At 50.7% G+C, this 23,655-nt stretch overlaps 1 protein-coding gene across 3 annotated transcripts in view; it reads left to right on the forward strand.

Annotated features, from left to right (window-relative positions):
- SLC2A9 (solute carrier family 2 member 9) overlaps positions 1-23,655 on the forward strand; it is a 290,277-nt gene that overhangs the window by 152,817 nt on the left and 113,805 nt on the right. For all 3 annotated transcript variants that reach the window (XM_082389500.1, XM_082389502.1, XM_082389501.1), the window contains one exon: positions 16,670-16,802. In XM_082389500.1, the coding sequence (XP_082245626.1) occupies positions 16,670-16,802 (133 nt within the window). The remainder of the gene's footprint in view (positions 1-16,669; positions 16,803-23,655) is intronic.

Below are 23,655 nucleotides of genomic sequence, written 5' to 3' on the forward strand. Positions count from 1 at the left end.
GCTCAGTGTTGTGAGGTGGTTTCTCAACCCCTTTGTGATGTGAGCCCTGTGGTGTGAGGTGGTTGGTCATCCTCTTTGTGATGTGGGCCCTGTAGTGTGAGGTGGTTTCTCATCCCCTTTGTGATGTTGGCCCTGTGTTGTGAGGTGGTTTCTCATCCTCTTTGTGATGTGGGCCGTGTGGTTTGAGGGGGATTCTCATCCCCTTGTTGATGTGGGCCGTTTGGTGTGAGATGGTTTCTCACCCCCTTTGTGATGTTGGCCCTGTGGTGTGAGGTGGTTTCTCATCCCCTTAGTGATGTGGGCCCTGTGGTGTGAGGAGGCTTCTCATCCCCTTTGTGATGAGGGCCCTGTGGTGAGAGGTGGTTACTCATCCCCTTTGTGTTGTGGGCCCTGTGATGTGAGGTGGTTTCTCATCCCCTTTGTGATGAGGGCCCTGTGGTGTGAGGTGGATTCTCATCCTCTTTCTGATGTGGGCCGTTTGGTGTGAGGTGGTTTCTCATCCCCTTTGTGATGTGAGCCCTGTGGTGTGAGGTGTTTTCTCATCCCCTTTGTGATGTGGGGCGTTTGATGTGAGGTGGGTTCTCATCCCCTTTGTGATGAGGGCCCTGTGGTGTGAGTTGGTTGGTCCTCCCCTTTATGCTGTGGGCCCTTTGTTGTGAAGTGGTTGGTCATCCTTTTTGTGATGTGGGCCCTGTGGTGTGAGGTGGTTTCTCATCCCCTTTGTGATGTGGGCCTTGTGTTGTGAGGTGGTTTCTCATCCCCTTTGTCATGTTGGCCCTGTGGTGTGAGGTGGTTTCTCATTCCCTTTGTGATGTGGGCCGTTTGGTGTGAGGTGGTTTCTCATCCCCTTTGTGATGTGAGCCCTGTGGTGTGAGGTGGTTGCTCATCCTCTTTGTGATGTGGGCCCTGTAGTGTGAGGTGGTTTCTCATCCCCTTTGTGATGTGAGCCCTGTGGTGTGAGGTGGTTGCTCATCCCCTTTGTGATGTGGCCCTGTAGTGTGAGGTGGTTTCTCATCCCCTTTATGATGTGGGCCCTGTGGTGTGAGGTGCTTTCTCATCCCCTTTGTGATGTTGGCCCTGTGGTGTGAGGTGCTTTCTCATCCCCTTTGTGATGAGGGCCCTGTGGTGTGAGGTGGTTTCTCATCCCCTTTGTGATGAGGGCCCTGTGGTGTCAGATGCCTACTCATCTCCTTTGTGATGAGGGCCCTGTGGTGTGAGGTGGTTTCTCATCCCCTTTGTGATGAGGGCCCTGTGGTGTCAGATGCCTACTAATCTCCTTTGTGATGATGGCCCTGTGGTGTGAGGTGGTTTCTCATCCCCTTTGTGATGTGGGCCCTGTGGTGTCAGATGCCTACTCATCTCCTTTGTGATGAGGGCCCTGTGGTGGAAGGTGGTTGGTCATTCCCTTTGTGATGTGGGCCCTGTGGTGTGAGGTGGTTGGTCATCCTCTTTGTGATGTGGGCCCTGTGGTGTGAGGTGGTTTCTCATCCCCTTTGTGATGTGGGCCCTGTGGTGTGAGGTGGTTTCTCATCCTCTCTGTGATGTGCGCTCGGTGGTGTGAGGTGCTTTCTCATCCCCTTTGTCATGAGGGCCCTGTGGTGTGAGGTGGCTTCTCATCCCCTTTGTGATGTGGGCCCTGTGGTGTGAGGTGGTTTCTCATCCCCTTTGTGATGAGGGCCCTGTGGTGTGAGGTGGTTTCTCATCCCGTTTGTGATGAGGGCCCTGTGGTGAGAGGTGGTTACTCATCCCCTTTGTGATGTGGGGCCTGTGGTGTGAGGTGGTTTCTCATCCCCTTTGTGATGTGGGCTCAGTGTTGTGAGGTGGTTTCTCAACCCCTTTGTGATGTGAGCCCTGTGGTGTGAGGTGGTTGGTCATCCTCTTTGTGATGTGGGCCCTGTAGTGTGAGGTGGTTTCTCATCCCCTTTGTGATGTTGGCCCTGTGTTGTGAGGTGGTTTCTCATCCTCTTTGTGATGTGGGCCGTGTGGTTTGAGGGGGATTCTCATCCCCTTGTTGATGTGGGCCGTTTGGTGTGAGATGGTTTCTCACCCCCTTTGTGATGTTGGCCCTGTGGTGTGTGGTGGTTTCTCATCCCCTTAGTGATGTGGGCCCTGTGGTGTGAGGAGGCTTCTCATCCCCTTTGTGATGAGGGCCCTGTGGTGAGAGGTGGTTACTCATCCCCTTTGTGTTGTGGGCCCTGTGATGTGAGGTGGTTTCTCATCCCCTTTGTGATGAGGGCCCTGTGGTGTGAGGTGGTTTCTCATCCCCTTTGTGATGTGGGCCCTGTGGTGTGAGGTGGTTTCTCATCCCCTTTGTGATGAGGGCTCTGTGGTGTGAGGTGGTTTCTCATCCCCTTTGTGATGTGGGCCCTGTGGTGTGAGGTGGTTTCTCATCCTCTTTGTGATGTGGGCCGTGTGGTTTGAGGGGGATTCTCATCCCCTTTTTGATGTGGGCCGTTTGGTGTGAGGTGGTTTCTCTTCCCCTTTGTGATGTGGGCCCTGTGTTGTGAGGTGATTTCTCATCCTCTTTGTGATGTGGGCCCTGTGGTGTGAGGTGGTTTCTCTTCCGCTTTGTGATGAGAACCCTGTGGTGTGAGGTGGTTGGTCATCTCCTTTGTGATGTGGGCCCTGTGGTGTGAGGTGGTTTCTCATCCCCTTAGTGATGTGAGCCCTGTGGTGTGAGGTGGATTCTCATCCTCTTTATGATGTGGGCCGTTTGATGTGAGGTGTTTTCTCATCCCCTTTGTGATGTGGGCCCTGTCGTGTGAGGTGTTTTCTCATCCCCTTTGTGATGTGGGCCGTTTGTTGTGAGGTGGTTTCTCATCAACTTTGTGATGTGGGCCCTGTGGTGTGAGGTGGCTTCTCATCCCCTTTGTGATGAGGGCCCTGTGTTGTGACGTGGTTTCTCATCCCCTTTGTGGTGCGGGCCCTGTGGTGTGAGGTGGTTTCTAATCCCCTTTGTAATGTGGGCCGTTTGGTGTGAGATGCTTTTTCATCAACTTTGTGATGTGGAGCGTTTGGTGTGAAGTGGTTTCTCATCCCCTTTCTGATGTGGGGCGTTTGGTGTGAGGTGGTTTCTCATCCCCTTAGTGATGTGGGCCCTGTGGTGTGAGGAGGCTTCTCATCCCCTTTGTGATGAGGGCCCTGTGGTGTGAGGTGGTTTCTCATCCCCTTTGTGATGTGAGCCCTGTGGTGTGAGGTGTTTTCTCATCCCCTTTGTGGTGTGGGGCGTTTGATGTGAGGTGGCTTCTCATCCCCTTTGTGATGAGGGCCCTGTGGTGTGAGTTGGTTGGTCCTCCTCTTTGTGATGTGGGCCCTGTGGTGTGAGGTGGTTTCTCATCCCCTTTGTGATGTGGGCCCTGTGTTGTGAGGTGGTTTCTCATCCCCTTTGTCATGTGGGCCCTGTGGTGTGAGGTGGTTGGTCATCCTCTTTGTGATGTGGGCCCTGTGTTGTGAGGTGGTTTCTCATCCCCTTTGTCATGTGGGCCCTGTGGTGTGAGTTGGTTTCTCATTCCCTTTGTGATGTGGGCCGTTTGGTGTGAGGTGGTTTCTCATCCCCTTTGTGATGTGGGCCCTGTGGTGTGAGGTGGTTTCTCATCCCCTTTGTGATGAAGGCCCTGTTTTGTAAGGTGGTTTCTCATCCCCTTTGTGATGTGGGCCCTGTGGTGTGAGGTGGTTTCTCATCCCCTTTGTGATGAGGACCCTGTGGTGTGAGGTGGTTTCTCATCCCCTTTATGATGTGGGCCCTGTGGTGTGAGGTGCTTTCTCATCCCCTTTGTGATGTGGGCCCTGTGGTGTGAGGTGCTTTCTCATACCCTTTGTGATGAGGGCCCTGTGGTGAGAGGTGTTTTCCCATCCCCTTTGTGATGTGGGCCCTGTGGTGTGAGGTGGTTTCTCATCCCCTTTGTGATGTGAGCCCTGTGGTGTGAGGTGTTTTCTCATCCCCTTTGTGATGAGGGCCCTGTGGTGTGAGGTGGTTTCTCATCCCCTTTGTGATGAGGGCCCTGTGGTGTGAGGTGGTTTCTCATCCCCTTTGTGATGAGGGCCCGTTGCTGTGAGTTGGTTGCTCATCCACTTTGTGATGTGCGCCCTGTGGTGTGAGGAGGTTTCTCATCCCGTTTGTGATGAGGGCCCTGTGGTGGAAGGTGGTTGGTCATTCCCTTTGTGATGTGGGCCCTGTGGTGTGAGGTGGTTGGTCATCCTCTTTGTGATGTGGGCCCTATGGTGTGAGGTGGTTTCTCATCCCCTTTGTGATGTCGGCCCTGTTTTGTGAGGTGGTTTCTCATCCCCTTTGTGTTGTGGGCCGTTTGGTCTGAGATGCTTTTTCATCAGCTTTGTGATGTGGACCGTTTGGTGTGAAGTGGTTTCTCATCCCCTTTCTGATGTGGGCCTTGTGGTATGAGGTGGTTTCTCATCCCCTTTGTGATGATGGCCCTGTGGTGTGAGTTGGTTGGTCATCCCCTTTGTGATGACGGCCCTGTGGTGTGAGGTGGTTTCTCTTCCCCATTGTGATATGGGCCCTGTGTTGTGAGGTGGTTTCTCTTCCCCTTTGTGATGAGGGCCCTGTGGTGAGAGGTGGTTTCTCATCCCCTTTGTGATGAGGGCCCTGTGGTGAGAGGTGGTTTCTCATCCCCTTTGTGATGAGGGCCCTGTGGTGTGAGGTGGTTTCTCTTCCCCTTTGTGATGAGGGCCCTGTGGTGAGAGGTGGTTTCTCATCCCCTTTGTGATGAGGGCCCTGTGGTGTGAGGTGGCTTCTCATCCCCTTTGTGATGTGGGACCTGTGGTTTGAGCTGGTTTCTCTTCCCCTTTGTGATGAGGGCCCTGTGGTGAGAGGTGGTTTCTCATCCCCTTTGTGATGAGGGCCCTGTGGTGTGAGGTGGCTTCTCATCCCCTTTGTGATGTGGGACCTGTGGTTTGAGCTGGTTTCTCTTCCCCTTTGTGATGAGGGCCCTGTGGTGAGAGGTGGTTTCTCATCCCCTTTGTGATGTGGGCCCTGTGGTGTGAGGAGGCTTCTCATCCCCTTTGTGATGAGGGCCCTGTGGTGAGAGGTGGATTCTCATCCTCTTTATGATGTGGGCCGTTTGATGTGAGGTGTTTTCTCATCCCCTTAGTGATGTGGGCCCTGTGGTGTGAGGTGGTTTCTCATCCCCTTAGTGATGTGAGCCCTGTGGTGTGAGGTGGATTCTCATCCTCTTTATGATGTGGGCCGTTTGATGTGAGGTGTTTTCTCATCCCCTTTGTGATGTGGGCCCTGTCGTGTGAGGTGTTTTCTCATCCCCTTTGTGATGTGGGCCGTTTGTTGTGAGGTGGTTTCTCATCAACTTTGTGATGTGGGCCCTGTGGTGTGAGGTGGCTTCTCATCCCCTTTGTGATGAGGGCCCTGTGGTGTGAGGTGCTTTCTCATCCCCGTTGTGATGTGGGCCCTGTGGTGTGAGGTGCTTTCTCATCCCCTTTGTGATGAGGGCCCTGTGGTGTGAGGTGGTTTCTCATCCTCTTTGTGATGTGGGCCGTGTGGTTTGAGGGGGATTCTCATCCCCTTTTTGATGTGGGACGTTTGGTGTGAGGTGGTTTCTCATCCCCTTAGTGATGTGGGCCCTGTGGTGTTAGGAGGCTTCTCATCCCCTTTGTGATGAGGGCCCTGTGGTGTGAGGTGGTTTCTCATCCCCTTTGTGATGTGGGCCCTGTGGTGTGTGGTGGTTTCTCATCCCCTTTGTGATGAGGGCTCTGTGGTGTGAGGTGGTTTCTCATCCCCTTTGTGATGTGGGCCCTGTGGTGTGAGGTGGTTTCTCATCCCCTTTGTGATGTGGGCTCTGTGGTGTGAGGTGGTTTCTCATCCCCTTTGTGATGTGGGCCGTTTGGTGTGAGGTGCTTTCACATCAACTTTGTGATGTGGACCGTTTGGTGTGAAGTGGTTTCTCATCCCCTTTGTCGTGTCGGCCCTGTGGTGTGAGGTGGTTTCTCATCCTCTTTGTGATGTGGGCCGTGTGGTTTGAGGGGGATTCTCATCCCCTTTTTGATGTGGGCCGTTTGGTGTGAGGTGGTTTCTCATCCCCTTCGTGATGTGGGCCGTTTGGTGTGAGTTGGTTGGTCATCCCCTTTGTGATGTGGGCTGTTTGGTGTGAGGTGTTTTCTCATCCCCTTTGTGATGTGGGCCGTTTGGTGTGAGGTGGTTTCTCATCAACTTTGTGAGGTGGGCCGTTTGGTGTGAGGTGGTTTTTCATCCCCTTTGTTATGTCGGCCTAGTGGTGTGAGGTGCTTTCTCATCCCCTTCTGATGTGGGCCCTGTGGTGTGAGGTGGTTTCTCATCCCCTTTGTGATTGGGCCGTTTGGTGTGAGGTGCTTTCTCATCCCGTTTGTGATGTGGGCCCTGTGGTGTGAGGTGGTTTCTCCTCCCCTTTGTTATGTGGGCCGTTTAGTATGAGGCGTTTTCTCATCCCCTTTGTGATGAGGGCCCTGTTGTGTCAGGTGGTTGGTCATCCTCTTTGTGATGTGGACCCTGTGGTGTGAGGTGGTTTTTCTTCCCCTTTCTCATGAGGGCCCTGTGGTGTGAGGAGGTTTCTCATCCCCTTTGTGATGAGGGCCCTGTGGTGTGAGCTGGTTGGTCATCCCCTTTGTGATGTGGGCCGTTTGGTGTGAGGTGGTTTCTCATCCCCTTTGTCATGTCGGCCTAGTGGTGTGAGGTGCTTTCTCATACCCTTTGTGATGTGAACCTTGTGGTTTGAGCTGCTTTCTCCCCCCCTTTGTGATGTGGGCCGTTTGTTGTGAGGTGGTTTCTCATCAACTTTGTGATGTGGGCCCTGTGGTGTGAGGTGGTTTCTCATCCCCTTTGTGATGTGGGCCCTGTGGTGTGAGGTGGTTGGTCATCTCCTTTGTGATGTGGACCCTGTGGTGTGAGGTGGTTTCTCATCCCCTTTGTGATGTGAGCCCTGTGGTGTGAGGGGCATCCTCATCCTCTTTCTGATGTGGGCCGTTTGGTGTCAGGTGGTTTCTCATCAACTTTGTGATGTTGGCCCTGTAGTGTGAGATGGCTTCTCATCCCCTTTGTGATTAGGGCCCTGTGGTGTGAGGTGGTTTCTCATCCCCTTTGTGGTGAGGACCCTGTGGTGTGAGGTGGCTTCTCATCCCCTTTGTGATGAGGGCCCTGTGGTGTGAGGTGGTTTCTCATCCCCCTTGTGATGTGGGCCGTTTGGTGTGAGGTGCTTTCACATCAACTTTGTGATGTGGACCGTTTGGTGTGAAGTGGTTTCTCATCCCCTTTGTCGTGTCGGCTCTGTGGTGTGAGGTGGTTTCTCATCCTCTTTGTGATGTGGGCCGTGTGGTTTGAGGGGGATTCTCATCCCCTTTTTGATGTGGGCCGTTTGGTGTGAGTTGGTTGGTCATCCCCTTTGTGATGTGGGCCCTGTGGTGTGAGGTGTTTTCTCATCCCCTTTGTGATGTGGGCCGTTTGGAGTGAGGTGGTTTCTCATCAACTTTGTGAGGTGGGCCGTTTGGTGTGAGGTGGTTTTTCATCCCCTTTGTTATGTCGGCCTAGTGGTGTGAGGTGCTTTCTCATCCCCTTCGTGATGTGGGCCCTGTGGTGTGAGGTGGTTTCTCATCCCCTTTGTGATTGGGCCGTTTGGTGTGAGGTGGTTTCTCATCCCGTTTGTGATGAGGGCCCTTTGGTGTGAGGTGGTTTCTCCTCCCCTTTGTTATGTGGGCCGTTTAGTATGAGGCGTTTTCTCATCCCCTTTGTGATGAGGGCCCTGTTGTGTCAGGTGGTTGGTCATCCTCTTTGTGATGTGGACCCTGTGGTGTGAGGTGGTTTTTCTTCCCCTTTCTCATGAGGGCCCTGTGGTGTGAGGAGGTTTCTCATCCCCTTTGTGATGAGGGCCCTGTGGTGTGAGCTGGTTGGTCATCCCCTTTGTGATGTGGGCCGTTTGGTGTGAGGTGGTTTCTCATCCCCTTTGTGATGTGGGCCCTGTGGTGTGAGCTGGTTTCTCATCCCCCTTGTGATGTGGGCCGTTTGGTGTGAGGTGGTTTCTCATCCCCTTTGTCATGTCGGCCTAGTGGTGTGAGGTGCTTTCTCATACCCTTTGTGATGTGAACCTTGTGGTTTGAGCTGCTTTCTCCCCCCCTTTGTGATGTGGGCCCTGTGGTATGAGGTGGTTTCTCATCCCCTTTGTGATGAGGGCCCTGTGGTGTGAGGTGGTTTCTCATCCCCTTTGTGATGTGGGCCCTGTGGTGTGAGGTGGTTGGTCCTCTCCTTTGTGATGTGGACCCTGTGGTGTGAGGGGGATCCTCATCCTCTTTCTGATGTGGGCCGTTTGGTGTCAGGTGGTTTCTCATCAACTTTGTGATGTTGGCCCTGTAGTGTGAGATGGCTTCTCATCCCTTTTGTGATTAGGGCCCTGTGGTGTGAGGTGGTTTCTCATCCCCTTTGTGGTGAGGACCCTGTGGTGTGAGGTGGCTTCTCATCCCCTTTGTGATGAGGGCTCTGTGGTGTGAGGTGGTTTCTCATCCCCTTTGTGATGTGGGCCCTGTGGTGTGAGGTGGTTTCTCATCCCCTTTGTGATGAGGGCTCTGTGGTGTGAGGTGGTTTCTCATCCCCTTTGTGATGTGGGCCCTGTGGTGTGAGGTGGTTTCTCATTCCCCTTGTGATGTGGGCCGTTTGGTGTGAGGTGCTTTCACATCAACTTTGTGATGTGGACCGTTTGGTGTGAAGTGGTTTCTCATCCCCTTTGTCGTGTCGGCCCTGTGGTTTGAGGTGGTTTCTCATCCTCTTTGTGATGTGGGCCGTGTGGTTTGAGGGGGAGTCTCATCCCCTTTTTGATGTGGGCCGTTTGGTGTGAGGTGGTTTCTCATCCCCTTCGTGATGTGGGCCGTTTGGTGTGAGTTGGTTGGTCATCCCCTTTGTGATGTGGGTCCTGTGGTGTGAGGTGTTTTCTCATCCCCTTTGTGATGTGGGCCGTTTGGTGTGAGGTGGTTTCTCATCAACTTTGTGAGGTGGGCCGTTTGGTGTGAGGTGGTTTCTCCTCCCCTTTGTTATGTGGGCCGTTTAGTATGAGGCGTTTTCTCATCCCCTTTGTGATGAGGCCCCTGTTGTGTCAGGTGGTTGGTCATCCTCTTTGTGATGTGGACCCTGTGGTGTGAGGTGGTTTTTCTTCCCCTTTCTCCTGAGGGCCCTGTGGTGTGAGGAGGTTTCTCATCCCCTTTGTGATGAGGGCCCTGTGGTGTGAGCTGGTTGGTCATCCCCTTTGTGATGTGGGCCGTTTGGTGTGAGGTGGTTTCTCATCCCCTTTGTGATGTGGGCCCTGTGGTGTGAGGTGGTTTCTCATCCCCCTTGTGATGTGGGCCGTTTGGTGTGAGGTGGTTTCTCATCCCCTTTGTCATGTCGGCCTAGTGGTGTGAGGTGCTTTCTCATACCCTTTGTGATGTGAACCTTGTGGTTTGAGCTGCTTTCTCCCCCCCTTTGTGATGTGGGCCCTGTGGTATGAGGTGGTTTCTCATCCCCTTTGTGATGAGGGCCCTGTGGTGTGAGGTGGTTTCTCATCCCCTTTGTGATGTGGGCCCTGTGGTGTGAGGTGGTTGGTCATCTCCTTTGTGATGTGGACCCTGTGGTGTGAGGTGGTTTCTCATCCCCTTTGTGATGTGAGCCCTGTGGTGTGAGGGGGATCCTCATCCTCTTTCTGATGTGGGCCGTTTGGTGTCAGGTGGTTTCTCATCAACTTTGTGATGTTGGCCCTGTAGTGTGAGATGGCTTCTCATCCCTTTTGTGATTAGGGCCCTGTGGTGTGAGGTGGTTTCTCATCCCCTTTGTGGTGAGGACCCTGTGGTGTGAGGTGGCTTCTCATCCCCTCTGTAATGAGGGCCCTGTGGTGTGAGTTGGTTGGTCATCCCCTTTGTGATGTGGGCCCTGTGGTGTGAGGTGGCTTCTCATCCCCTTTGTGATGTGGGACCTGTGGTGTGAGGTGGTTTCTCTTTCCGTTTGTGATGAGGGCCCTGTGGCGTGAGGTGGTTTCTCATCCCCTTTGTGATGTGGGCCCTGTGGTGTGAGGTGGTTTCTCTTCCCCTTTGTGATGTGGGCCCTGTGTTTTGAGGTGATTTCTCATCCTCTTTGTGATGTGGGCCCTGTGGTGTGAGGTGGTTTCTCTTCCGCTTTGTGATGAGAACCCTGTGGTGTGAGGTGGTTTCTCCTCCCCTTTGTGATGTGGGCCCTGTGGTGTGAGGTGGTTGGTCATCTCCTTTGTGATGTGGGCCCTGTGGTGTGAGGTGGTTTCTCATCCCCTTAGTGATGTGAGCCCTGTGGTGTGAGGTGGATTCTCATCCTCTTTATGATGTGGGCCGTTTGATGTGAGGTGTTTTCTCATCCCCTTTGTGATGTGGGCCCTGTCGTGTGAGGTGTTTTCTCATCCCCTTTGTGATGTGGGCCGTTTGTTGTGAGGTGGTTTCTCATCAACTTTGTGATGTGGGCCCTGTGGTGTGAGGTGGCTTCTCATCCCCTTTGTGATGAGGGCCCTGTGTTGTGACGTGGTTTCTCATCCCCTTTGTGGTGAGGGCCCTATGGTGTGAGGTGGTTTCTAATCCCCTTTGTAATGTGGGCCTTTTGGTGTGAGATGCTTTTTCATCAACTTTGTGATGTGGACCGTTTGGTGTGAAGTGGTTTCTCATCCCCTTTCTGATGTGGGCCCTGTGGTGTGAGGTGCTTTCTCATCTCCGTTGTGATGTGGGCCCTGTGGTGTGAGGTGCTTTCTCATCCCCTTTGTGATGAAGGCCCTGTGGTGTGAGGTGGTTTCTCATCCCCTTTGTGATTGGGCCGTTTGGTAAGAGGTGGTTTCTCATCCCGTTTGTGATGAGGGCCCTGTGGTGTGAGGTGGTTTCTCCTCCCCTTTGTTATGTGGGCCGTTTAGTATGAGGTGTTTTCTCATCCCCTTTGTGATGAGGGCCCTGTTGTGTCAGGTGGTTGGTCATCCTCTTTGTGATGTGGACCCTGTGGTGTGAAGTGGTTTTTCTTCCCCTTTCTCATGAGGGCCCTGTTGTGAGTGGTGAATTCTCATCCCCTTTGTGATGTGGGCCCTGTGGTGTGAGGAGTTTTCTCATCCCCTTTGTGATGTGGGTCCTGTGGTGTGAGGTGGTTGGCCATCCCCTTTGTGATGTGGGCCCTGTTGTGTGAGGTGGATTCTCATCCCCTTTGTGATATGGGCCGTTTCGTGTGAGGTGGTTTCTCATCAACTTTGTGATGTGGGCCCTGTGGTGTAAGGTGGTTTCTCATCCCCTTTGTAATGTGGGCCCTGTGGTGTGAGGAGGTGTCTCATCCCCTTTGTGATGAGGGCCCTGTGGTGTGAGCTGGTTGGTCATCCCCTTTGTGATGTGGGCCGTTTGGTGTGAGGTGGTTTCTCATCCCCTTCGTGATGTGGGCCCTGTGGTGTGAGGTGGTTTCTCATCCCCCTTTGATGTGGGCCGTTTGGTGTGAGGTGGTTTCTCATCCCCTTTGTGATGTGGGCCCTGTGGTGTGAGGTGTTTTCTCATCCCCTTTGTGATGTGGGCCGTTTGGTGTGAGGTGGTTTTTCATCCCCTTTGTCATGTCGGCCTAGTGGTGTGAGGTGCTTTCTCATACCCTTTGTGATGTGAACCTTGTGGTTTGAGCTGCTTTCTCCCCCCCTTTGTGATGTGGGCCCTGTGGTATGAGGTGGTTTCTCATCCCCTTTGTGATGAGGGCCCTGTGGTGTGAGGTGGTTTCTCATCCCCTTTGTGATGTGGGCCCTGTGGTGTGAGGTGGTTGGTCATCTCCTTTGTGATGTGGACCCTGTGGTGTGAGGTGGTTTCTCATCCCCTTTGTGATGTGAGCCCTGTGGTGTGAGGGGGATCCTCATCCTCTTTCTGATGTGGGCCGTTTGGTGTCAGGTGGTTTCTCATCAACTTTGTGATGTTGGCCCTGTAGTGTGAGATGGCTTCTCATCCCCTTTGTGATTAGGGCCCTGTGGTGTGAGGTGGTTTCTCATCCCCTTTGTGGTGAGGGCCCTGTGGTGTGAGGTGGCTTCTCATCCCCTTTGTGATGTGGGCCCTGTGGTGTGCGGTGGTTGGTCATCCCCTTTGTGATGAGGGCCCTGTGGTGTGAGGTGGTTTCTCATCCCCTTTGTGATGAGGGCCCTGTTTTGTGAGGTGGTTTCTCATCCCCTTTGTGATGCGGCCCTTGTGGTGTGAGGTGTTTTCTCTTCCCCTTTGTGATGTGGGCCGTTTGGTGTGAGGTGGTTTCTCATCCTCTTTGTGATGTGCACCCTGTGCTGTGAGGTGGTTTCTCATCCCCTTTGTGATGTGGTCCCTGTGGTGTGAGGTGGTTTCTCATCCCCTTTGTGATGAGGGCCCTGTGGTATGAGGTGGTTTCTCATCCCCTTTGTGATGTGGGCCCTGTGGTGTGAGGTGGTTTCTCATCCCCTTTGTGATGAGGGCCCTGTGGTATGAGGTGGTTTCTCATCCCCTTTGTGATGTGGGCCCTGTCGTGTGAGGTGGTTTCTTATCCCCTTTGTGATATGGGCCGTTTGGTGTGAGGTGGTTTCTCATCCCCTTTTTGATGTGGGCCCTGTGGTGTGAGGTGGTTTCTCATCCCCTTTGTGATGAGGGCCCTGTGGTGTGAGGTGGTTTCTCATCCCCTTTGTGATGTGCGCCTTGTGGTGTGAGGTGTTTTCACATCCACTTTGTGATGTGTGACCTGTAGTGTGAGGTGTTTTCTCATCCACTTTGTGATGTGGGCCCTGTGGTGTGAGGTGGTTTAACATCCATTTTGTGATGTGCGCCCTGTTGTATGAGGTGGGTTCTCATCCCCTTCGTGATGTCCATGATATTTTTTAAAAATTCAGATATAACTCCCCCATAAAATTCATCATTTAAATGTGCTTTTTAGTATACTCGCAAAGTTGTGCAACCATCACTCCTTTCTAATTCCAGAATATTTTCATCACCCCTGTTGATGAAAAATTAATCTGTCTTTTTAAGAAAGAAATGAAAAATTTTATTCGAACCAAATTTGAGGGTTATTACCCAGGAAGAGCACCTCAGAAACTTCCAAGAACTGTTGCACCTGTTAGAAATTAAGGCATAGTTATATAAGTTTTTTGAGACAGAGGGGTGTACGTTAAATGACGTATTATTGACCATTTACACATTCCAGATCCAAGTGTCATCATGGCCCCTTCCAAGATCAGGAAGGAACGTTGTGTTTAAGGAGTTGTCTTGTTGATGCAAGGGGACTGTTCCTCTTTATGGTTGAGCAGGTATTGCTGCTGATGGGGGAGGTTTGGTGGATGCATAATGCTGATACACAATGCACAGTAGAGGGCGGGGAGCCAAAGGGCAGGGAAAATTTTTTATTTTACATTTTTCTTGTTTTGCCATAAAATATGAATTTTATTTCACACCCCAAAAGGTAACCCCACACCCATCAGCATTCCCTCTCTGCTCTCATCCCCTCAGGGCCACTTGCCTGATATGCAGCAAAGCCAGTGTACTGCACCGTGTTGTGGTGAAGGAAAGTATAGCATTTATTGCAGGGCACCAAGCAAGGACAACAGGCAGTTACTGCTCAAAAGACCCAAACTCCCAGATGGCTTTCAGGGAAGGGTTTTTAAAGACATTGTGAGGGAGGGGGTCAGAGGGTGCCCGATCAGCTTGTATGCAATTCTCTGATTGTTTGATGGTGAGGCAACAGGGTGATGGTTCAGGAATGTAGATGTCCGTCTTCTGGCTCCAACCAGCCTGGGGGTCTATATGTTGATGGTCAGTCTGGGGTCTGCCTGCTGATGGTCAGCAGTTTCCATCTAGTGGTGAAACCGTGTACCTCAGATTGGGACCTGAACCTACGGTCTTTTTTTTTTTTTTTTTTTTTTTTATTTATTTAATTTTGGCTGTGTTTGGTCTTCGTTTCTGTGCGAGTGCTTTCTCTAGTTGTGGCAAGCGGGGGCCACTCTTCATCGCGGTGCACGGGCCTCTCACTATCGCGGCCTCTCTTGTTGCGGGGCACAGGTTCCAGACGCGCAGGCTCAGTAGTTGTGGCGCACGGGCTTCGTTGCTCCGCGGCATGTGGGATCCTCCCAGACCAGGGCTCCAACCCGTGTCCCCCTGCACTGGCAGGCAGATTCTCAACCACTGCGCCACCAGGGAAGCCTCCATGGTCTTTTAATTGAGATCACACACCTGGTCCCAGGACTTAATGAAGCTCAGGTTCTTGATGTTTCATTGCAGAAAGAATTCAGTGAGAGACAAAGTGATAGGTTAGAAGTGGATTTATTTAGAGAGAAACACACTCCACAGACAGAGTGTGGGCCGTCTCAGAAGGCGAGACGCCTCAAAATATGGCTTGGTTAGTTTTAATGGACTGGGTAATTTCATAGGCTAATGAGTCGGAGGATTTTTCCAACTATTTTGGGGGAAGGGGCGGGGATTTCCAGGAATTGGGCCACCGCCCACTTTTTGGCCTTTTATGGTTAGCCTCAGAACTGTCATGGTGTCATGGGTGTGTCATTTAGCAAGCTAATGTATTACAATGAGTGTATAATGAGGCTTAAGGTACACCGGAAGTTGAATCTTCCGTCATCTTGGACCTAGTTGGTTCTAACCAGTTTTTGTCCTGTCCTGTGGTGGCAGGAAACCACGCATCTTGTAAACAGTGGGGGTCCATGGGCAGACAGAGAAAAGCAGGAAGCTCCAGACTGACAGGAAACCACACCTTTTGGGTGATAAGTGTCCTGGAAGCAGACAAAGAAAGATGAGGCAATTCAGGAATCTCGTGTGTCCAAATGTAACTTGTTGTTCATTATGCTCTCATTACAATAAAATTAGCCTTACAGATAAGTACCCATCATGCACCGACACCGTGGCACTTCTGATCTAAGCTAAATAAGGACAAACATCCCTCCTCCCCTTGGGAAGATGGAGCTGAGATGAAAATCAAGGAACACAACCTCCAAACTCCTCCTTCCCCAGGGAATATTCCACGCCTTCATTTGTGTACCCTGGCTTGCCAAAGAAGCCCAGGACTGCAGCTCCTCACCTGTCTGCCCCTCTCTGAGAGCGTATTGTTGCTTAAATAAATTCTCACGTTACTTTCTTAACCTCCCTGCTTTGTCTCCGAATTCTTCTGCAAGGAGACAAGAACCTTAAATTCACCGGGAACAAGGGCATCTGAACCTTCGCCCTGTGCGAAGCCTTTCTAGGTCTGGGTGTGTCTTCTTTTCTCCTCTACTTTCTTAGGAAATGAAACATTCAAGAACTCCACAGTGAGAACTTTGGGTTTTTTTCCTCTTTCTCCCCATCAGAACTGCTGTCTATTGATGTTCTCTCCTTTCAGAGACACTGTGAGAGTTTATTTGTAAACCTGGGTTTTTAAAAAAAATCAGGAAGAATGCTGCCTTAATCAGCATAATAATATGGGCCCGGTGCAGCATTTAAGCTGCATAATAGGCAAATGGTGCTGCTTGAAGGGACTCAAAATGCCTCTTGAATGGTGGGTGTTGCCTGCTTGCCTTTCACAGCCGGTGGGAAGTGAAAAGTTCCCCCACCTCTGGGGCGAGCTGTGCCCGAAGGCCCACCACCCTCACTTCCCTGGGGACGTGGAAAAGCTCTAGCCCTTCACTGACAGGAGCCAGATGGGTCGGATATCCCGGGCCTCGGAGGCGTCTGGGTGGTGCCGCCCGCATAGTAGTAGTTTCCTCTGCGTACCTACTGGGTTCCAGGCTCCACAGTGAGAGCATCGTCTGATCCCACTCTCACGACTGCCTGAGGGGTGCCTGTGGCTGTCCCCATTCCCCAGGTGAGGAGAAGGGGATTCCAAGGGGCCGTGAGAATGTTTCCAAGGCCACACAACCAGGAAATAGCTGAGCTGCTTCAGGCCAGACTTGATGCCCCAGGGGCCTCTGAGTTGGCCAGCTCTTGGCTTCCCCGAACTCCACCTTCTCGGAGTCACCCTGAAGGTAACCACCTCTCAGGTGGCTCTGAGGATTCACCGACCCCCTGCATGGAGATACCAAACACGTGGGCCTGGTGCTAAAATGTTCCCAGAAGGGGGACCCCTTCCAGGGCCCGAAGGTGAGCTCTTGTCTAATACTCGGAAATGAATTGTCCAAGGAGACACATGTGCTGACAAAGCAAAAGACTTTATTGGGAAGGGGCGCCCGGGGAAGAGAGCAGCAGGGTAAGGGAACCCAGGAGAACTGCTCTGCCACATGTGTCGCAGTCTCAGGGTTTAGGGTAACGGGGTTGGTTTCCGGGTTGTCTCTGGCCAATCATCATCTTGCTTGTGCCCATACTTGGTCTGACTCAGGGTCCTTCCTGGCGGTGTGCACATCTCTCAGGCAAGATGGATTCCAGCGTGAGGGTTTCTGGAAGGTTGGCAGGACTTATTATGGGCTGGCATCTCCTCCCTCCTTTTGGCCCTTCCCGAATTCTCCCATTTAGTTTTAGGACCTCCTGTTGTGAGACAACTCATGCAAGTGGTTATTATCATGCCTGGCCAAGGCGGGTGGTTTCAGTCAGTGGTTCCCTAACAAAACCAGTGTCCAATCCCTCCCCAGCCTTTGTTCCTGGGGCTCACACTGGGCAGAGGGACCCTGTGCAGACAGCAGAAGCTGCCTGGCCCAGGGGCCTAGCCCCCAAATAATGACTGAAGTCCTCATCATTCACCGGCCCCCTCTTCTCCCTTCAGGAGAGCACCTGGCCGTACCTGTTTGGAGTGATTGCCGTCCCCGTCTTGGTCCAGCTGGTGAGCCTGCCCTTTCTCCCTGAGAGCCCACGGTACCTGATCTTTGAGAAGCACGACCAGGCTGGAGCTGAGAAAGGTAGGGGCCGCTTTGTCTGGTCCATGTGGCTCTGGCCGCTTCACAGGGGTCAGCGCTGCAGGACATGCTGGGTGCCCTAGGGCACCCTATCCCGTTTCATCTTCCCAACAGCCTGCTATGGGTGGCCCAGAGTGGGGACACAGATCAAAGTGTCAACTGAAAAAAATGCACAACATGAGAGTTGTGAGTTAAGTTTTATTTGGGGCAAAATGAGGACTATAGCCCGGGAGACAGCATCTCAGATAGCTCTGAGAGACCGCCCCGACGCGGTGTGGGAGTGTCAGTATATATGATTTCAGTGAAAGGGGTACGTACAGTCAAGCACACATTTTGGCAGAAGGCTGCTGCTGGTCACGAGCAGATGTCACCGTTAATGATTTTAGTGCTTTTCTAGATATGAGGATATGTAAGAAATTTCAGCTCATAAAATCTTCTCCTGAAAATATCTGTCTGAAGGCCTGTTCTGCCAGTTTTTCCCAGAGCACAGAGTGCCTCATTCCTGATCCTTGCCCTGAACTCCTTGCAGGGGTTGTTGAAGGTCAGCGACTGCAGTGGCTAGTGACTTAATCCTTGAAGAACCAGATAGCAAGTGACAATTTTACGGTTAGCAACAGGGAGTCTGGAAAAGCCAGGACAGAGTAGGATAAGGCCCAGGTCTGCTCACCTCTGCTCAGTGTCTCTCTGTGGTCACCTCTCGGGTTGTCCCAACCCCAGAGATGCTGCATATTTCTTAGTGGTTTAAGTCTATCCCGGCCCTCCCTCTGCTCCTCTCTTCCTCACTGATCAGCTTTCCCATCTTAACATTCACATGCAAGGAAAGGGAACATACAAGCACAGAATGAGCCCTCACATCACACCAGCATGGGGCCTCTGCAACAAGACCCACTGGACCATTCCCGTTAGCCCTGCAAGGGAACAGAAATATACCCATTTTACAGGAGGGAAGCATGAGGCCCACATGGGGTTTGGCAGTCATCTTGTGTAGCTTTCTGGGCCAGATTCAAAGTACAGCTTTCAGAATCAGAGACATTTCTACAGCCCGGAAAAGGCAAAATCATTTTGCCTGGAGACAGACGATGTAGAATGAACAATAGCATCCCCATTCTTTTAGTTTTATAAAACAAGACCTGGTCGACAGCACCGAGGTTCAGCCTGAGGACTGGGAATAGCTAGTGCTGCCTTCACAACCCAGCTCTGCAGTCTGACCTTGACCAATTCTTTTCACCGTTCTGATTCTCAGAATCCTCATCTGTAAAAAGGAAATGATATGAGCCTCCCCCATGGGCTTGTTAAGGATTAAATTAGATGATATCTATATCTATATGGTCCACAGTATTACCTGCTGTCATTATCACTGAGGACTCTGTCCAGTTTCTTATTATCCATATCCTGTCCTCTAATCTAAATTTCCCAAATGTCCACATCCAAGAACAAACTGAGAATTATATGTAGTCCTTAGCTCACTATAATTTGTGCAACATCTTTTAAAATCCAAACAACCTAAGTATTTTCTGAATTGACAAGTGTCATAATGAAATATTAATAATTGCCTATGTCTGTCCATCAGTTTGTGATTCAGATCTATTTCCTCATTTACGACATTTCTATAACATGAAATCAGAGAACACTGTCATTACTTTCGTTTTTTGGATGAAGAAACAGAGGCTTACAGGGGTGAAATGACTCGTCCAGGGCTGTGGTTATATGGTTTCTGGTTTCTAGAGGCCTTTAAAAATTGATGGAAAGGACAGATCTTTCTTCGATAGACGCCCAAATACACAAAATTTGTGGAGCATGGTGGTGGGGATGGGACTTGAGCCCTCTCCCCCAGAAGCCCACAGGGGACCCTGGTTAATAGCTCCTCCCCCATCTCACAGCCAGTAAGTGACAAAAGAAGGACTGGAACCCAGGGGTGATTTCCCTCCCACCACCCTCACACACAGAGGGACACATGTGGGTAGTGGTCTAGGGGGCTTCCCGTGGGGCCCTTGGGGAGGCAAACTATCCAAAAGTCAGGCTTCAGGGAAGAAGGCTGATGGTCAGATGGTAGAGGCTCTGGAGTAAAACGAAGGCAGCTGAGGAAGAGCCAATGGGATCTGATTTCCAAAAGCAACTGGGTTATAGGTTGTTAGAAGACAGCAATTCCTCCAGCTTGATCTCCTGGCATGTGAGAATGCCCATCTGGCTCCACTGGGGAAGAAATCCTGGGAAACGCTCCAGTTAAGTACAGTCAGAATGGGCAGTGCATACGAATGCCAGACAGCAAAGAAGGTTTAAAAGATTTATTTCATAGCACAACAGGGAGTGAGAGAGAAGCCCAGTTGTAAAAAATGATAAATATTACATGTACACTTTATAAAAAGAACAAAGATGTTGGCCTTAGGTTGAAATAGAACATTGAAACCTGCATCTATACTAATAAAAGTGCTAAGTTCACTCCAGGCATTCAGCAAACAATGGATGTTTACTATGCTGGGTGCTCTGCCAGGTGGTGGGGAGAGGGGAGCATAAGTGGTCTTCCAGCCCTCCAGGAGGTGAAGGGGGCGTCTAGTTAAGGGAGGCAGACACACTCCTCAATGCTCATCTGCATTGAGAACATATCATTCTAAGCACTTCACATGTGTTAGGTTGTTAAACCCTCACAACAACCATGGAAAGTAGATCGCATTATTATTTCCATTTTAAGACAAAAAAAAAAAAACAAAACTGAGGACAAGATAACTTAACCAAAGACACAAAGCTAGCAAATGGCAGCGCTGGGATTTGAACTCTGAAAGTCTTGCTCTGGAACCTATGAGCATAAATAAAACACACTCTATTACCTACCACCTTGTTTGGCACCGTGGGAGATACACCTTGCCCAGTCTGTTGGTAAGTTGGTGGAAAGGACCCTGTAGCAGTTAGCTATTACCATAATAATGCTGCATAACAAACCACCTCAGAACTCACTGGCTGAAGACAATGGCAGTTACTCTGTTAATCTTGATAGGGCTTGCCCTTGCAACTCTTCTTGTCTCGGCAGAAGCCCTCTCACATATCTGGTGGTCAGCCAGCTGATCCAGGATGGCTCAGCTCTGTTCCATGTACCTCATCCTCCAGCAGGCTAGCTCAGGCATATTCTCACAGCAAGCACAGAGGTCCCAGAGAGGAAGTGAAAAACACAAGCAGTTTTTCAAGCTTTGAATCAGCTAAAATAGTATTGGCCAAAGTCACATGGTCAAGCCCCAGAGTCAGAGTGGGAGGGGCTACACAGTTACAGCGCAAAGGACGTAGATATAGAGAAGCAATGAATGGAGGCCATCAATGCAGACAATGCAGACACACTCCCCTTTCCAGCTTTCCCATCCTCCCCACCCCCAGTTCAGAGTGGCAAGGGGTTAAGTTCCAGCCCTGAGTCTGATTTATTTGTGCCCTCTTGCCAGTTGAGGAGAAGTCCCCAGCACCTAAAAATGGGGGAAAGAGCCCAAACTTCCACTGTGAGAAATGGTGTTTATTTAATTGAATAGAAATGGAATATGAGCATAGGGAATGTGATAGGACACTGGAGTCAGGGAAGTTGCATCTATCAGGACCTTTGGAGTTATAGGAGACAGAAACTCAAAGCAGCATAAGCAGGCTTCCCTGGTGGCGCTGTGGTTAAGAATCTGCCTGCCAATGCAGGGGACACGGGTTTAAGCCCTGGTCCAGGAAGATCCCACATGCCGCGGAGCAACTAAGCCGGTGCGCTACAACTACTGAGCCTGCGCTCTAGAGCCCTCGAGCCACAACTACTGAGCCCACGTGCCACAACTACTGAAGCCCACATGCCTAGAGCCCGTGCTCCGCAACAAGAGAAGCCACTGCAATGAGAAGCCTGTGGACCGCAAAGAAGAGTAGGCCCCACTCACCGCAACTAGAGAAAGTCCTCATGCAGCAACGAAGACCCAACACAGCCAAAAATAAATAAATATATAATTAATTTTAAAAAATACTATTAAAAAAAATAGCATAAGCAGGAGGGAAACTTTTAACACATGCCCCTAGGAATGGGATTTGAGGGCACCAATAATTACCACTCTTCTTTCTGGCTCAAGTTTGACACCAATTGAGAGATGGATGCAAAAGTGGAGGAGATGCAATAAAAATGTCACTTTTAGTTTGGATAAAGAAAGGCCACTTGGCAAACTGGCCTTTGGTCTGATGGCCAGGAGAGCCTCATAAGATGGTACTCATGGGCTCCCAACAGGGCCCACCCCTGAAAAATGCAGAACATGGAAGAAAAGACTGTGTTCTCCTCCAACCAGAGATATCTCAAAATTAAAGGAAGGAACTAAGCTGTGTGGGCCATTTCTCTCCCCAACTTACCAATGAGCTAAGTCCCTTCTTGTTTCCTGGGGACCAGTGAGTGAGGGGTGGGCAGAGAGGGCGGAAAGAATGGTACCTTAATGAAATGCCCCTCCAGGAGGAAAGTAATATCAAAAGTGAGCCATATGTGTTCTGCCTTATAATAGGGATAGAGAAGGCTGGATTTCCTTAGACATGGTGGGATCCAGGAGATTAAACTAAGTCATCAAGGTACTGGCCCTCTCTCAACAACTCCTAGACATTCTTAGGATTTCATTGGCTTCATTCTTAGACGGGTTTTCTCCATTTGGCATCAAGACAGTCTTGAGCAGTTCCAACTTTTAAACACTGTTTTAGAAGGAGAGAGATTCCCTTTCACATAGCACACATCTCAATCCCTGAAGGAAATAATTCTAATTGACCCTTCCTGGGTCACATGGCTATGCTTGAACCAATCACTGCCCCGGGAGTTAGAATTCCCTGATGGGAATTCCCAGAATTGACCAGTCTGGGTTACTATCCAGTCTGGTGATTGGGGGATGGAGGGCTGCAAGGTTTGATTGACATCTCTAGTAGAATTATAGAGTGTACAGGAGGATGGCTTCAAGAAAAAGATACAGGCAAGAGAAAAAAGTAATATATGCTCATCACCATGAAGGAATGATACCTCTGGATGCTCCTTCCTGGTAATGCTTTGGCATTCCAGCCCCCACGGTCTGTATTTTTGTCGCCAGACCCCGATCAGGCATATAGACTTGGCAGAGAGCTCAGACCTCAATCCCCAGATAAATAAAAAAGCAATTCTTTTTATTGCTGTTGTTTTGTGGCTGGGAGGGAGTGTATTTCTATGGCATTTAGAAGCCAGTTACTGGCTAGACCCTGGCCTGACTAGAAAAAGAAGACTGTCCGTATTGGCTGCTATTGTAATTTTGGTTGACATCATAATCAGGGGAAGTTTGTTTGTTTCTTTGGTTTTTGTTTTGGTTTGGTTTGGTTTTTTTAAGAGAAAGGTGTACATATCAGGATTCAAGTCAGCCACCTTATGATAGAAAACCCAAACGATAGTGTCTTAAACAAAATAGAAGTTTATTTCTCTCTCTCACATAAGAAAAGGTTGAAGGTAGGCAGACTAAGGCTGTTACAATTCTTCATGGTGTCAGGGACCTTGTTCCTTTCATCTCTCCATCTGCCTTGAGCCCTTCATCTCTAGATTCCCAGAAGGTTGCCTCATGGTCCAAAGTGGCTGCCATCATATCTGCTTTCCAGCCAAGAGGAGCAGGGTGAGAAGGAGGGATTACTTACCCTTCTATTTTAATAAGTCTCCTTGAAGGCTCACACGTATCTGCTAGGTCTCTTTGGTCAGAATGTGATCATGTTTCCTCTCTTAACTGCCTAGGAGGCTGGAAAATGTAGTCCTTTAGTGCAATGTTGTCACAGAAAGTCGGGGCCTGCTCCTAAGGAGGAAGGGAGAATGAATAATAGCATCTGGTCACCAGCAGGCTCTGCCACAGTCTGGAAAGAAAGGAACTCAAGTACCCATTGGCTGGGACCAGCCAGACTGAGGCATTTCGTGCGCTCTGGAGGCTGATAACTCACGACTCCTTCAAGATGGCGCTGCTTAAACAGCCATTTGATGCATATTTAGAGGTGAGGCCGCGTGAGCTCTGGTAATGAGCTACCTGCACCCAGTGAGCCAAGTAAAAGCCCTGAATTTAGTGGGAGCTGCCTTCATCTGTCATTCTTGAACACGCCCACGGTAGTCTCACTCCCACCCCACAAGGACTGTCAACCACATTCTGGGCTGCATATCATTACATTTCCAATGCTGCCTTTGCGCCTTAGGGCATGCCATCGTGCCCCTTGCCCATGGATGCTCTGGGCAACAGCCTCGGTGGCTTAAGCTGGATTAAGGGACTGCTCTGCAGTCCAGAGCTGGCCAGAAACATTCAGAAGGCAAGGTCACATGCCAGATGGACGGAAGTGGGCCCCAACAATGGCCCTTATGAGAGACAGCTGACTTCATTCCCTTTTGTGCTAGGGGCTAAAGTATGTTACCTTGGTCACAAGGAGTCTGGTTTTTATTAAGGCAAGAATAAAGTATATTCCAGTGGATTCATGCTAGAGGTGCATTGAAAATACAATCTTTTCCCAAACCATTGCAACACCTGTCTTCAAAAAGAACAGAGATTCCTGAGGATGGCCAGGTTGGAGGTCCAGGCCCTTGGACCTGCATGGACCCTCCATGGGGTAGCAGAGCAAGAGCAGGTACAAACTAGAGGTCTCAGGTCTCTGCCCTAAAGGACTCACCATGATGTGAGTCTCCTCCACCCCCCCAGTCTCCTCCCCACTCATGGCTCAAGAGGGCTGCCATCACAGCTGCCTCCACCTTCTCCAAGTTCCATCTAAGGAAGAAAAGACCCAGGGGCATGACCAAACCATTGACAAGCTGTCAAGGGGAAGAGAGAGCAGACTTATTTGGGATAATAGATTGGGAACCAAATGGGAGAAGCCACAGCGAGGAAGATCTTGA

The sequence above is a fragment of the Balaenoptera borealis genome (assembly GCF_965194805.1).
Source record: "Balaenoptera borealis genome assembly, chromosome: 4".
Classification (NCBI taxonomy): Eukaryota; Metazoa; Chordata; class Mammalia; order Artiodactyla; family Balaenopteridae; genus Balaenoptera; species Balaenoptera borealis.